The 16,839-nt window shown below is 40.5% G+C and overlaps 1 protein-coding gene across 1 annotated transcript in view; it reads right to left on the bottom strand.

The window, feature by feature from the left end:
- The window catches only part of atr (ATR serine/threonine kinase), a 59,637-nt gene extending 42,802 nt beyond the window's left edge, over positions 1 to 16,835 (bottom strand). The window contains 15 exon segments of the mRNA XM_036556301.1: positions 184 to 354; positions 3,719 to 3,890; positions 4,865 to 4,965; positions 5,052 to 5,239; positions 6,970 to 7,220; positions 8,261 to 8,322; positions 8,324 to 8,460; positions 8,929 to 9,081; positions 9,841 to 10,040; positions 11,009 to 11,164; positions 11,806 to 11,987; positions 13,305 to 14,179; positions 15,101 to 15,253; positions 15,363 to 15,454; positions 16,588 to 16,835. Of these exon segments, the coding sequence (XP_036412194.1) occupies positions 184 to 354; positions 3,719 to 3,890; positions 4,865 to 4,965; positions 5,052 to 5,239; positions 6,970 to 7,220; positions 8,261 to 8,322; positions 8,324 to 8,460; positions 8,929 to 9,081; positions 9,841 to 10,040; positions 11,009 to 11,164; positions 11,806 to 11,987; positions 13,305 to 14,179; positions 15,101 to 15,253; positions 15,363 to 15,454; positions 16,588 to 16,643 (2,949 nt within the window). The 5' untranslated portion in view covers positions 16,644 to 16,835.
- Positions 16,836 to 16,839: the final 4 nt, after the last annotated feature.

The following is a 16,839-nucleotide window of genomic DNA, read 5'->3' as shown; positions in this document are numbered from 1 at the left end:
TTTGTTTTTCTTCTGACAGCAACAATTTATCTGTCTAGATTTGAATAGAGCGGCTTGACCAAATATTACAATGTGGCTTTCATTTCATCATCACTTACATGATGCGAACTGCTGGCTATTGACATTCATGCACTGTTAGCAACACTACAGCTATTTGGCATTTAGCAGGCAGGTCAGTCTTACGTTGAGGAAGCGGTTGAGGTCAGGGAAGTCGAAGACGTGCGCTACGTGAGAGAGGATGTCCAGCGCCACCTCGCGCTGATGAGCCGCCTCCTCCTGCAGCGCCTCGCTGCTCTGATCCGGCGTACAGCGCAGAGCCGAAACGTGCCGGGAGTGCAAGGACTCCACCAGGAACTGCACAAACACAATCATAATCACGGTCAGACGGAGAGCAGAAACACTCTCACTTCTCATCTTTCAAATCATGGCTCGTGTGTAGTGTTACGTTTCAGATAAAGCAGAATTTCTGACAAAAAAAAAAAAATAATAATAATAATAATATACAAAAATGAATAAGCCAAGATTCTATTTAGTTGAAGGCTCATATTCTATTTCTGAGTCTTCCACTGAACAGAATCTATATTTACTATCTTCATTCGTTCTTAATTTGTCTTCTTTCAAACAGAGCTTATAAACAATCAACAGCTGCAGCACGGCAGAAGGAGGAGCAGACAAACTTTTTATTCCTCAAAAAGGTAAAAATTCTCATCCCACCCAGTACAGATAAAGAAAAAATGCTCAGTCTCACAAATACAAACAAGTCACAAAAGAAAACAGACACAATTAAGAGTGAATAGAAGACTCTTCAGTAGAAGGTTTCAGAAATAAAATATAAAATCTGTCGGTTCGCTCTGAGGACCCAATATATTTAACGTTTGCGCTCTTGCCTTCCAACCCCAACAAAACGTTCCTATACCAGTTAGAACAAAGCAAGACAAGTTTATTTATACAGCCCCTTTCATACACTGTTGTCATTCAAAGTGCTCTACAAATGAAAAATACAGAGTCAGAAAACACAGAGTTGTTAAAATAAAAGATTAAAGGAGAATAGAAATTAAAAACATGATTAAAACAACAGATTTAAAAGAGGAAATCTTCAAATTAAAAATCAGATTAGAAATTAAATGAGATAAATTAAATTAGGATTAAATAAAGTGCCATTAAAGAGGAAAAGAAATGAGAAATGCAACAGTGTGTAAACTGATCTGAAAGCTGAGCGTTTTCAGGCTGATTTAAAGTGTCCAGTGAGGGCTCTTCTAATGCTCTCTGTCCACTGCGTCCATTTAAGAGCAGTATAGTATCTAAACGCTGCTTCTCCATGTTCAGTCTTCACCTTCGGCAGTGATGTAACAAAAAAAATGCTAAGGAAAAATATGTGGTGAGAAATGTACAGCAGATCTGTCCAAAAGAGCCACAAATTTAGAAGAGAACGCCCAGGAGAGCAGAGATGTGCCAGTATTCAGTAAACACGCAGTGTAACGTCATTCTGGATACTTTAAGATTCCGTCAAAGCAATTTAGACAAACAAGATTTTTAAAGCTGCAGATCAGACTCCGCTTTCACAAACCCCCACTGCGATCTCACGCTCTGATCACGTGATATAGTCCCTCCTCTGAGCGGAGCTTATAAATCAGAGGTCACTAATAGGTGGACCGCGGTCCAAGTCCGGACCCAGATGCTGTCCTATGCGGACCTGGACCTGTAACTGATAAACTATGGAGAATTATTTAATTTCGATGGGGTGGTCCGATTTTAATCAGCATAACTTTTCTAGCCTTTACGGTGCCGGTTTAGCAGCCTGGGAAACTCACAGACCAATCACATGCATTGTAAATGTCACATGACGCTACTCAGCCAATCAAATCTGTGCATTATGATGAGCACTGAGACTCGAGTGAGTGACGCACACACAGGGGAGGGACGAGGCGAGAAACAGCAGAAAGTGAGTCAGAGGGAAGTTATTTCACATGTCGTTCTCTAAAAAGAGAAAACTGACCATAAATATTGTTGAAATCTGACTGAACTGTACTTTATTTGATTTGACATTCAGTTGTTGACTGTATAAGATGTTGATATACCTACTAGGCTACTTCAGTAAACAGTATATGGCACTGAATCATGATGTAAGTTAGACATTATGATGTTCTGGACCTTTGCTTGAGGAAATTTTCTCTAACTGAACCTTATTGAATTTTAATTAAAGACCCCTGTTATAAATGATGAACTGCCGCAGCACAGCAGAAGGAGGAGCAGGCAAACTTTTTTCCCCACAAACAGGCAAAAACTTACATCCCATTCAGCACAGAGAAGGAAACGATGCTCAGTCTCACAAACACGTCTTCAGTTACAAACTGCATGCGTATGATGAAAAAGTTGCATCAGAGGATTGAACTTAACCTAAGCAGCTCAGCAGACTGCTAATGGGCTAACAGGCTAACTTGATGCTAACACAAAGAACTCATATTCCAGGAAGCCAAAATCAGCTTTTAAGTATCATTGACATCATAAAATAAAGTTTTTTCAAACGTCTGGCACGAAGCAGCACCTTCTGGCACTAACAAATAACCACACGTAGCACATTCAGAGGACATTCAGAGCTTTTGTCTACTTAGGCCCAGTCCCAGTTCACCCCTTGGCCCTACCACTCAGCCCTACTCCTTTATTCGCGCGTTCACATCTAGGGGTAGGGTGTCCCGATTCTTGTTGAGACAGAGGAGTAGGGTGAAGTGTCCAAACTGAGGTTTTTCAGAGACTCCAAACAGAGAGTTACGAGAAAAAAAGAAAAACAGGCGGCATAAGAGACCAAAGCAACACACAAATGTGAGAATTTTCTCTGAAAATTACGATAATCACTGTATTGTCTTAGTTTAATGTCGTTTCAGTGTATTAGGGTCCTTTTCTTCATAACAAAGCATAAAAAAATAGTATGCTAATGTCTCGGTAGCAAACTGGCTAAATTTCCCGTTCCACCTTAAATGGTGCAGCAGTTACAGTCTGGCGTCTCAGGCATCAGAACTGCTGCACCATTTAAGGTGGAAACTTAAAAAAAATTCGAACAAGAATCTGGTGAATATCTGACTTCAGCTTCATATCACTGAAGAATTAGGGGTGGGTGATAATAAATAATTGCCCCCTCTTTGAAGATCATATGATGCCCTAAATGTAACTAAAGCCCAGCAGTGAGGAGCTGAACTTTACCCTCCTCTGCCGTCACTGCAGACTGGCAGGGTCGCCTACAGAGCAGCGCTGGTAGCTGTTAATGAAGTGATGCTCTTTTTATCTGAGGGTCCCATTTCAGAGGGAAGATTTCAACCACTACCCTGTAACTCAGTTCCAAGAGGCAAGGAGACCCTTAAAAACACAGGGTCAAAATAAGAAATGGTGCTGATTATTAAACGAATCTATAATCTAAACTCAATAAAGGCCACATGCCTGTCATATAAATCTGTAAAAGTACCCACTGAAAGAAGTCATCACTTTTGAGTTAGGACATAAATAATAAACTACTGGGCTACATGAAAAAGTAACATTATTAATAGCTAAGAAAATTTTTAAATTAACGTTTAAATTAACATTTCTGTTTATTCATGTTTTCTGTAACAGTTTCAGAGGCCTGGTGGAGGATTTGAGCCCATTCAGCCACTTTGTAAATTTGTGTTATGTTGTTTTTTTTAATCGGGGGAAGTGAAGTGGAGCGTTTTCACATTTTTTCTCTGACCTGGCAGACGGGGTTTCTGTACTGGTTGAAGAAGGACTGCAGCTTGAGTTCTCTGGACGTGGCCAGTGCCTGGATCTCAGTGTGAGCCACCACAGAAACCTGAGTGGACTTGGAGAGCAGGCAGTGCAGCAGCCGCAGCAGAGCGAACGACACCAAATTCCCCTCAGCAGCTCTGCAAAATACAGCATTCCATCATAACGAGGAGGCTTGAATTTCATGACGAATGGACCAACAGAAATACTCCAAAATGACTTGGAATAAAATCTGTTTATATTAATTTACACTGAAAGTACTTTTAGCCCTCTCCTGTAAACTTGCCATCTTGGAGATGTTTGTTTTTCTTCTGACAGCGACAATTTATCTGTCTAGATTTCAATAGAATGGTTGGATCGAATATTATAATATGGCTTTTAATGTACAGAAGCTGGTAGCCACAAACAAACATTTCAGATGATGCTGACCGCTGGCTACTGACGTTCATTCACTGTTAGCAACATTAGCACTGTTTTAGCATTATCTGAGGCTCCAGGCAAAAAGAGACAAAAACAATCTGTTGTGCAGAAGCATTACGATTTCAGTGTGTTACAAATGCAGTTTTATATTCAAGTATCGTGCCTAATATTTGTGCTATAAAGTGAATTGAATTTTTTAAAAAGCTATGTATGGTTTGTCATCGTTCAGTTACCGATATAGGCAAAAGTTTGGGCACCTTTGGTCAAATTTGTTGATTTCCTAAGTGAAATAAGTTTACACAGGGAATAAATATTAAAAGTTTTAAATTTTAGATTTTAGAAAATGTTCATTAAATTTGCAGAAAAATGCCATATTTAAGTGTGTTCTCTGTCAAAGATGCATTAACTTACTTTCACTTTCAGAAAATCAACAACACAAACTTCTGCATGTCCATTTTTATCATTTAACCTTTAAAAACTCAATTAATAATAAAAAATAACCAGTAAATCACTCGATTACTGATATAATCAAATGTCAGCCCTTCATAAGCTTAATTTTTAGATCATGTGCCTCAGCCAACAGCATAATAACCACTCCAATACAGACATTTAACAAAATATGAATAATTATCATTATTAAATGAATGAATTAATGAAGATGGGCTTGTAAAGATCAAAAGGACACTTTGTTTACCTCCCAATCTCTCCTGTGGTCAGTATCAGAGAGGTTTTCAGCTCGGTGTTTCTGGCCGTCTTCGCGTTGGTGTACGCCTCCTTCAGCCTGGAAACAAGAAGCTGTGGAACCGAAACGCATCTCATTATAAACCCAATGTAATTCCACAGGATTATATACGTAAACAGGTTCAGATGAGCTGAAGCACCTCCTTCAGGAAGCCGTCTCCACTCCAGGACTGCAGCAGGTTTCTGATGTTCTGGCTGAAGAGCATTCGAACGTCCTGGTGTGGGTCCTCGATGAGGTTCACCAGAGCGGTCAGCAGGGCTTTAGTGTCCGGGTCACTGCTGCCAAAATCCACGTGCTTACATAAGTGACTGATGTTCTCTATAAAAGCTGCCATAAACAAAAGAAAAAAAGCAAAACAAAGTTATGGATTTTTGGATAAATGGATACATTTTAACATTAAAGCAAAACCATTCCAGCTTTATGTGCTACATAAATATTGAAAAACAATCCAAGACTGCGTTGCCGCCATCAAGTTCTAAATGTGTTAATATTTTTCATGAAATGGTAAAATGTCTCACTTTCAACATCTGAAATGTGTTCTATGTTCTATTGTGAATAAAATACGGGTCTATGAGATTCGCAAATCATTGCGTTCTGTTTTTATTTACATTTATTTACATTTTACACAGCGTCCCAACTTTTTGGGAACTGGGGTTGTGTGTGTGTGTGTATATATATATATATATATATATATATATATATATATATATATATATATATATACACCGATCAGGCATAACATCATGACCACCTCCTTGTTTCTACGCTCATTGTCCATTTTATCAGCTCCACTTACTATATAGGTGCACTTTGTAGTTCTACAGTTACAGACTGTAGTCCATCTGTTTCTCTGATACTTTGTTAGCCCCCTTTTACCCTGTTCCTCAGTGGTCAGGACCCCCATGGACCCTCACAGAGCAGGTACTATTTGGGTGGTGGATCATTCTCAGCACTGCAGTAACACTGACGTGGTGGTGGTGTGTTAGTGTGTGTTGCGCTGGTCTGAGTGGATCAGACACAGCAGTGCTGCTGGAGTTTTAAACACCTCAGTGTCACTGCTGGACTGAGAATAGTCCACCAAGCAAAAATAACCAGCCAACAGTGTCCTGTGGGCAGCGTCCTGTGACCACTGATGAAGGACTAGAGGATGACCAACACAAACTGTGCAGCAGCAGATGAGCTATCGTCTCTGACTTTACATCTACAAGGTGGACTGACAAGGTAGGAGTGTCTAATAGAGTGGACAGTGAGTGGACACAGTGTTTAAAAACTCCAGCAGCACTGCTGTGTCTGATCCACTCGTTCTAGCGCAACACACACTAACACACCACCACCACGTCAGTGTTACTGCAGTGCTGAGAATGTAAAATAGTGTTCTACTCACAGGAAATTTCTCACATTTTACCAATGGAAAAAGTATAAAAACAGGATTTATAGACAAATTTTCCTTTAAACCGTTTACCAGCTACACAGCAAGATCTCCAGCACTGAATTAACAACTACAAATGTAAACAGATGGTTCTTCAAGGGTTCTTTAGTAAAGGAAATGATTATATTTAGAAACTTGAGTTATATATAGAACCATTTCATGCTTCAATGGTTCTTTGCATGGTGAAATGGTTCTTCAGATTGATGAAGAATGTGTTGGATATGGTTCTATACAGAAACTTTTTGAAAAGGGTTCTATATAGCACCAAAAAGCGTTCTGCTATTGTTACGATGTCAAGCTAGGAACAATGGAAGAACCCTTTTTGGTGCTATATATAACCATATACAACACATTCTCCATCAGTCTGAAGAACCATTTCACCATGCAGAGAACCATTTAAAAGCGTGGTATGGCTCTAAATTGCACTCAAGTTTCTAAACAGAACCCTTGCTTTTACTAAAGAACCTCTAAAGAACCATCTTTTTAACCATGTACAGTGTTTACAGCTGTTAGCTGGACAAAAACTACCACTGTAACTGTTAATGTAACACAGCAGCTGTTAATCCAACACTGCAGAGAAAATGGGCCACACGTTAAGCTGGACGTCTGTGATGGTCAGAGCTCTGACCTTGTTTGACCTTCTGTTCCTCGCTGGGTTTGAGCAGCTGGAGGAAAGGTGTGAGGATGGAGGCTCCGATGGTGGTGGGCCGGCCGGAGTGAGCGTCCGAAACGCTGACCCGCGCGCAGAGGAAATCCGAGGGAGGTTTATTCTCCTCAGAGAGGCGGAGCTGAGAGCTCTCAGACAGACAGCAGAGCAGAGCGCCCGTTATACCGGCTAACTCCATCTTCACCTGGGAGGACGTGTCCTGCAGCCTGGTCCTGCATACGGAACATACAGACACGCAGAATTACATACATTACAGGACAGACGTCACCTGAAAAACAAACATAATGATTAAACAATTACAGACAACTTTACTGTTTCTTTTGCGTACAAATGGTCTCTGGTGTAAACAAACCGACCTGTAAATCTCAACACAGATCACTGTGGAGGCACTGAAGCCTTTTCCAAAAATTACAAGCAAATAACCCACAGGTCTATAATGAAGTCATTCATATTAACACTTCTCATTCAGAATTCCTTACAAACTACTCAGTATCTGCTATGAATTATTCAGTATCTACTATGAATTATTCAGTATCTATTACGAATTATTCAGTATCTATTACGAATTATTCAGTATCTACTATGAATTATTATCTACTATAATTATTTAGTATCTACTACGAATTATTTAGTATCTACTACGAATTATTCAGTATTTACTATGAATTATTCAGTATCTACTACGAATTATTCAGTATCTACTATGAATTATTCAGTATCTACTACGAATTATTCAGTATCTACTATGAATTATTCAGCATCTACTATGAATGATTCAGTATCTACTATACATGATTCAGTATTTACTATGAATTATTCAGTATCTAATATGAATAATTATCTACTCATAATTATTCAGTATTTACTATGAATTATTCAGTATCTAATATAAATTATTCAGTATTTACTATGAATTATTCAGTATCTAATATGAATTATTCAGTATCTAATATGAATTATTCAGTAACTACTAGAAATAATTAACTAATTATGATAAATAGTTCACTAATTGCAATATGACTAAGTTATGGTTGAGAGGCTGAGTAGGAGTTGCTACATTTTATTTGCTGTGTCTTTTTTGTAAAAAAATAAACCAAAAAATAAACAAATAAAAAATAAAACATAATGAAAATAAATGATAAAAAGAGTCAAACCCTAAATATAATCATCGTAACGACACCTGGAAAAAAACATAAACAGACATAAAAATGTAAAAATTCTTCTAAAGCCTTGATCACGCGTGTGTACGTACAGCAGGACGTCGTGGATGAGGCTGTATGATTTGACCCCCAGGCGGTGGAGCAGGATGGGGAAGGCCCCTCACAGCGCTGCAGCGCTCCGACTCACTCTGACTCTGCAGAGCCCAGCGGAACACGGCCGAGCGCCACTCGGGACACGCCTGCCTCGGCAGCAGAGCCAGCAGGAACGCACAGCGCGCACGAGTCTGAGGAGCTGCCGTCAAAACAAGTGCAGTTAAAGGACTAGTTCACCAAAAATCAAATGCACAGTTATCAACTAAAAACATGGAAAATCAGCCAAAACATGTTTCCTTTTTTAGCTAAAGTGCTAATGTAGCTAATAATTAATGGAAGCCTTTGTACGTCAATTACTATCATCACACACTCGACTCAAACCACGTGAAGCTGCTAAGTAATAGACATGCTTGTGTTTTCTAGCTATGCTAATGTACTTTAGTGCATATTTATAAACACCTGTAAGTCATACAGTATTAGAAACCACATAATCAAGTCTATTAGAGAGACTGAACACCAACACACAGTCTGAGGATTCAGACATGCAATTAGCACCATGTTAACTAGCTTTGATTACTTCCCAGTGCTAAGTCTGGATGGGACTGGGCAAAGTAGGTTAGGTATGAATTAAAACTACAGTTAGACAGACGCTGTTTTTGTGGCTTACAGTAAGCGGGGGCCAGTTTCAGAGACAGTCCGGTCAGACCGACAGGAAACGAAGCCATCTGATAGGCAGAGAGGGAGGAGTGTTCGGTCACCCAGGGAACGGACAGCAGGGCGCAGACGCTCCGACACAGGCTGGAATCAGAGTCACTGTGGACTGGAAACAACAGGCAAATCATCACAACTATTAATGCAACAGTTCAACACAATCACACAAGTACAGACAAAAAACACAGCAGGTTATCCAGCCATGTGGATAAATAGATTTATAGATAGATTTATATACATTATGATAGATAAATAGACAGACAGACAGACAGACAGATATAGATATATAGATAGATAGACAGACAGACAGATAGACAGATATATAGATAGATAGACAGACAGTCAGATATATAGATAGACAAACAGACAGACAGACAGATAGATAGATAGATAGATAGATAGATAGATAGATAGATAGATAGATAGACAGACTGATACCAAATCATACGGAGTTAAATGTTCAAATTCATGGTGAACATAAACATTTCCTAAATAATCATAATTAGATCAAATCATTCTGAGGTCCAGAGGCCAGAAGGCAATGTTTATGGTGGGCCACACTTCTCCCTCAAATAAAACCACTTTAGATTCTTCAGTAAACTTAACTTTAGAACCACTTTAAAACAAAAGAAATATTTCTATTGAGCTAAACAGTAAAAATAAAACTGAAAAAGAATAGATAAACCTATTTTAGCACTAGCCCCTGTGCGGCCGGCAAAAACGCTGCTAAATGTTTCACACCCAAATTTCCACCCTTCTTACTGAATAGGTTTTTGGTCTAATTTTCCATTCCACCTTAAATGGAGCAGCAGTTAAATGCATGAATTCCTCAGCCTTTGGGCCTCTGGCTCTACGGTGTAAGACTCACTGGTCAGGTAGAGAACGGCGTCCAGTATCCTGATGGTTCTGTCCACCAGCGGTTCCAGGTCGTCCCTGGCTGTGTTGGCCATAAAGCTCCGACAGGTCTCAACCACCTGAGCCAGCACCTCGGTCTTCAGCCAGACCAGCCGGGCCGTGTGAGCGGTGGAGGACGGATCTGCTGTTTTCTCTCCAGGAACCTGAACAGCACTGCAGGAAGAGTTCAGAGACCAGAGCAGAACTCATTAAAGCGCATAGTGTTAGTTTTAGCCCTGGAGCAATAAAGGCTTATAAACCACCACTCAGCGTGGAGCTAACTGCATGTCTAAATGATCAGACTCAGCTATGTGGTTTCTGACCCTGTATGACTCATTTCTGCATCATTTGAAAACTCCAGCTGCTTTTTATATTATATGAATATTTTGTTATCAGTGGGCCAATAAAAATAATCCAAAATTCCTTTGAATAAAGCCTTGTTATACTACTGTACAGAAAATTAATGTTGTTAAGAAAATTTCTTAATTCTCCTAAATTCTCCGATTTTGTTACAACAGCTATATGAAAAAAATATCACTAGCAAATTTTTTTTTTGCTGAGTTGAAATATGAAAAATTAAAAAAACAGCAATACAAACATATATATATATATATATATATATATATATATATATATATATATATATATATATCATCCAAAATTATAACTTTAAAATACTTTACTTTTAATGTAAGTCAATGGAAACTGATTTTTTTTCCGAGTATTTTTGGGCCGTTTATTTTGGTCCATTCATCACGAAATTGATTCACAGTGTAAAGAGTAACAGACATTTTCAAATTATGACAAAAACTGAAAAACGAAAAAAAAAGACAAAAATGGAGATATGAGGTTTTGTTCCCACATAAGCTATATATATATATATACACATATTCCAAATAAACGAGTCTATTGGAAATTACTGAACAATCTGAAGGCTTTGAGGAGAGTTCGTGATGATTTAGATATGCAGTTAGCACGATGCTAATTGGGGTACATACGTTTCCATTAGCTGTTAGCTATATTAGCCTCTTAGCTCCAGTGCTAAAACTAAAGAAGCAAACTTCAGACACTAATGATGTCTCGGCTTATCAACTACATTTTGGCGGGGTTGGGGGCATAAGAGGTATTTAGAAAAGGCCTACTTGGAGCAGACTGCAGCCAGGTGCAGGATGACCGCCAGGCCCTCCATGAGGTTCACGCACTGCTGTGCAGGACAGTCCTTCAGCTTCTTCAGCAGCTCCTCCAGCCGAGCGAGAGCAGCAGCCCAGACCTCACTCCTGCTCCTCATCTCCACCTCACTGACAGGACAAATGAGGCTCAGGTTAGCCTGAATTTATTCAATTTAACACAGTTTAACACAGTTTTATAAAACAATAGCATGAAATATATTTATGTAATTATTGATATTAATTATGAATTCTTTACGAATATTCTCATCAGCTCATTAAAACAAGAAGGAAAACTGTGCAGATTTTAAACTTTCAATTTAAATCTCCCCAATTTAGTCGTCTCCAATTCCACCCCCTAATTAGGACTCCCCTCAATCACACGTCACCACCAGCGCTAGGAGGGTGAAGGCAAACACAGGCTTCCTCCGAGACCTGTGAAGCTCCACCGCATCTTTTTGAACTGTTGCTAACGCAACATCACTGGACAGCTGAACGCGCTCGGAGGAGACGCTGACCGCCAGTTCTGTAATGTCAGCTAACAGACGCCTGCGCTGGTTAGCATCGCACTGAGTGATGGGGGAGACGGGGGGTCCATCCTATCCCACCCAGAGAGCGAGGACCACAGTGCTCTCTTGGACCCCCTGGCCACGGACAGCTGTAGCATCACCAGGGATCGAACTCGCGATCTCCTGATGAGAGGACCAACGCTCAGACGGTTGCGCCACTTGGGAGCCCGAACAGAACTTTTTTAACCCCAAAACTGGACCTACGTAGGCTGAGTTGTGGCCACCCTGCCGGACAGTGCAGGGAGAGAGAGGAGCATTCTCTTAGCTGGAATCTCCTCAGCGTATCCTCTGGGGGGCTCCACTGAGTCACAAACGCTGCTCTGTGAATCCTGAAGAGCGGCGAGTCCCTCAGCTGTCAGTGCCGCACACAGGTAACCCTCCACATACTGTCACACACAAACAACACACAGTCAGGTTTCCACATCTTCCAATCAGAGCAGACTCTGAGCAGCAGTGCAGTGATACAGACAGGGGTGTAACACTGTAAACAGGCCTCAGTCTGGAGGTGGAGAGCTGTAGAAAGATATGCACTCTTTTATATGTGTGTGTATATACATATGTATTTTTTTTCTACTTTCTATTTATGTAACAATATTTTACATTATTATATTTCTTTATTTTCACACAAATATTTAGATTTAAACCATTATCATAACTATCTCATAAAGCATGAACTCATTTTGATAGAGTGAAAATACAGTAAGTTCTGTTGTATATACATATATGTGTATAAATAATATACCATTAAATTTTAAAATCAGTCAGGCCCTGATTAACACTCCAGGGGCCGCATTACAGAAAATTATTGTCTTTTTGTCTGACAGGTCAAGATAAGATTTTTCACAAATTCATATTACAGAAGCAAATCTGATCTTAATTTAAGAATCATATTTTATCTTACAGCCTCTTATCTCCAGTTAGGAAATCTTAACTTACTCGACTGAAGTTGACAATCAACTGTCGTGTCTGTTTCCTAGCAACCGACCCCACGCACACAGCTGAAGCGTAAACACGTAATCAAGTTAGTCAGTCAGACAGCTAACGTTAGCTACCGTTACTGGGGTAAAAAAAAGTCAAATAAAACTAAAGTGTGATGAACTGTACATTGTGAATATCGTGAGAGCGCCCCCTGCTGTTTATCAGAGCGTCGCCGCTCCCCAGTTTCAGTCTCCATTCCCCAAACGCTTTAGCCGAGCGTGCTAACGTTACTCCTCCTAATAAACAGACACACGTTCAGCTCCGCCTCCTCATTATTCACCACCATCACTGTAATATTTCATCATCAACATTAACACACGAAGGTGATCAGAGGGGCGGTGGAGATCGAGTCTGCAGCGTCTGAGATCTTTAAAACGCAGAGTTAGAAAAGAAAATCATCTCACAGTGAAAGCAGCGTTTTACAGTAGAAATAAATGGAGCTCAATATGCTGGTAGTGAACTATGCAACGGAAACAGACGGTTAAACAGAAGTTAAGACGCTCTGGTGTTCATCTTAAAGTTAAGACAATATTTAGGATATTTTGGCAACTTTCTGTAAAACCGTTTTCTTATCTGGAAATAAGATCATAGACTTAAGAACTCTGTAATGTAATGGCTTCTGTCCTAACTTCAGTCTTAACTGAAGCTGCTATGACAACAAAGCAGATCTCAGACTTAAGAACTGTCTGTAATACGGCCCCTGGTTACTGATGAGATGCGTTCACCTTCTGGTCCCTCTGAATTCCAATAGCATTGACCATGGCTTTACAGATGGCCGTCACCCTCTCTCTCCGGATCAGAGCAGCCGATTCGTACCCCAGAGGCACAAAGTCCAGAATAAAGCAGAAGATCTCACACAGAGTCGTCCTGATCTCCTCCAGCTTTATCTGCTCCACGGCTCCGCTCAGCACCAGCCTGTGCAGGCTCTCCATCAGCATGCTGAGGTGAACCCTCTCAAACCGAGCGTGTGCGCCTCTCTCCGAGATGAAAACACAGCGAGTCAGCTTCTGGAACTCGGTGCTGTAGATTCTCGCTTCTGACTCTTTATAAGAGCTGAAGGAGTCCAAGAGAGACAGATAAGCAGCAAAGAAGACCTGAGAATGACCTTCAGGAAATCCTCCTAAAGTTACAATGCGGGTCAGCAGCACCATGCTAACGGCCTTCAGCCTGGGGCTACCGCCGCACAGGACGGCACAGGACGCGTCCCAGATCTGTCCCACTTCTCTGGGGAAGAACATTCCCTGCAGCATGTCAGTGAGCACAGTCAGCGTAGCTGCTAACAGGGCCTGAGCTGAGGCTCCTGAGTTTATCTGCAGTGTGGTGGGAGTCAGATAAACAACAGCATCAGCAGGATTGGCACCGAAACGCTCCACCGACGCCGGCCACTTCGGCGGGGACGCCACGGACTGCGTCTGCAGCTGCACCAGATCCTGCAGCGTCCCAATAAACTCCCTACCAAACACGCCGAACGTGACGGGGCCCTTCGCTCTGAACAGCTGAAGCAGTGAGCAGATGACGGAGGAGATCTTTCCATGAAGGCTCGCACATTCTGGAGCGGCGGCGATCCGCAGCAGACGGACGATGATCCACTTACTGAAATCTGTGAAAGACAGCAGATTAATAGACAACTCGAAAAATCTAATGATTTATTATATATTATCAGATAATTACGTAAATCATATTATGATTACAGCATATGCTATCAGACGATTACATAAATTAGATTATATCATGTCATATATTATTATTAAGCGATTAGTTAAATCATATTATTAGACAAATTTGCAAAAGACAGGAGATTATTAGACAATTTGATCAGATTATTATGATTGTATATGTATGATTATGATTGATATATATACACTATCATTATAGGATAATTAGATCAATTAGATTATTGTTCAGATTATATAACTTTTATTATATTCCATATTATTAGATACATTATATTATTAATCTGTAAAAGATAAACATATCATTAAGATTATATATTTATGATGAATTATTGCAATCATACATATATATATATATATATATAAATATATATATATATATATATATATGTATGTGTGTGTGTTTTTTTTATATGTTATTAGACCAATTGGATTATTAGATTCATCTGTAAAAGACAGCAGATTTTATTATAAGCAGATATAGGATATTCACATAAATCAGATTAGTGTGTTTATCTATGTTTATTATTATGATTGCATATATTTAGATATAAACAAATACATTTCATTAGATAATATGTGCATATATATGTTATTATAATATATATTATTAATTAGATACAGCAGATTATTGATCAGATTATACATTTTTTAATTATATTATTTTATTATCTATTAGATAAATCAGATTATTTGATAAATCTGTAAAAGGTGTTTGGATAATTAGACCCTGTTCAGGGCTGCGTCCAAAACCGCACACTACCATGCTAAACAGTACATCACCACCGTACACAGCCCACATAACACTGTCCTGTAATGGACACGGTGGACACTGAGTGAGAACTCACCACTGCAGCTGTTCTCCACGTCTTTATACTGCTCTGACTGACACGCAGGGTTAATGAACATTAACGATGAGGATTTAATGATGTGCTGAACAAAGTCCAGGAGCATCACACAGGCTGGCTCAGCAGAGGTCTTCTTACACAGCTCCAACGCCACTGAAACAAGAAGACACAACAGTGTAACTCGGGGTTAAACACAACCTTGGTTTATAACAGAGAGGGAGAATGTATGAAGCGTATGAAGTGCACTGTTTTAGCTGCTTACCAACATCAACGTCAGTCAGGATCCTGTCTATGAACTGACATAAGATCTGACGAGGTTTCTGTACAGTGTGGTTGTACTCCTCTGAAGAGGCACTGAAACAGAGACTTCATTAGCCTTAACCGCAACACAGTGGATGCAGACACTGTACAGTGGAGCCACACACCGAGGAGAAGGTGTAGTTAGCTTTTTATTTCTTATATGTCAGCTGCTTGTTTGAATTTTTCATTCCACCTTAATTGGGGCAACCACAGGCAACAGAATGTACTCAGAATGAACGGCTCAGAACTGCACCATTTAAGGTGGAACGAGAAAGTCAATTAAGAAGCTGCTGAATAAGAACTTCTGCCCATATATACACCGATCAGCCATAATATTAAAACCAGCTCATTTCTACACTCATTGTCCATTTTATCAGCTCCACTGACTATATAGTTTCACTCTGTAGCTCTAGAATTGCAGACTGTAGTCCATCTGTTTCTCTGCATACTTTTTACCTTGTTCTTCAGTGGTCAGGACCCTCATGGACCCTCACAGAGCAGGTACTATTTGGGTGGTGGATCATTCTCAGCACTGCAGTAACACTGACGTGGTGGTGGTGTGTTAGTGTGTGTTGCGCTGGTCTGAGTGGATCAGACACAGCAGTGCTGCTGGAGTTTTTAAACACCGCAGTGTCGCTGCTGGACTGAGAACCAAAAATATCCAGCCAACAGCATCCTGTGGGCAGCGTCCTGTGACCACTGATGAAGGACTAGAGGATGACCAACACAAACTGTGCAGCAGCAGATGATCTACAAGGTGGACCGACAAGGTAGGAGTGTCTAATAGAGTGGACAGTGAGTGGACACAGTGTTTGAAAACTCCAGCAGCACTGCTGTGTCTGATCCACTCGCACCAGCGCAACACACACTAACACACCACCACCACGTCAGTGTTTCTGCAGTGCTGAGAATGATCCACCACCCAAATAGTACCTGCTCTGTGAGGGTCCATGGGGGTCCTGTCCACTGAAGAACAGGGTAAAAGGGGGCTAACAAAGTATCAGAGAAACAGATGGACTACAGTCTGTAACTGTAGAACTACAAAGTGCACCTATATAGTAAGTGGAGCTGATAAAATGGACAATGAGCGTAGAAACAAGGAGGTGCTCATAATGTCATGCCTGACCGGTGTATATGTGTTATATATAAGTCTTGTCCGACTCTGTGGATGTAAACACTGTATTTACCTCGCCAACTCCTGCAGAGCGGGAATCATAGCTGACATTTCCAGCCCCTGCTCCATCTTGAAGAGTCAAATAAGCCCGTCCGGGTGGTCTTACAGCCTGTAGGGGGTTTCTAAATTGAACTAATTAGCGTTTTAGCCAAATTAATCCAAGCTCACATTTCTGCAGCCCCGCTTTCAAACCCGTTCCCTCGCTGCTCCACGCCGAACGGAGCGCGAACAGGGACATTCCCCTCATTTACGAAACGCTGCAGCC

Source organism: Colossoma macropomum, unplaced genomic scaffold (assembly GCF_904425465.1).
Source record: "Colossoma macropomum unplaced genomic scaffold, Colossoma_macropomum, whole genome shotgun sequence".
Classification (NCBI taxonomy): domain Eukaryota; kingdom Metazoa; phylum Chordata; class Actinopteri; order Characiformes; family Serrasalmidae; genus Colossoma; species Colossoma macropomum.
This window is presented reverse-complemented; position numbering and strand designations above follow the sequence as displayed.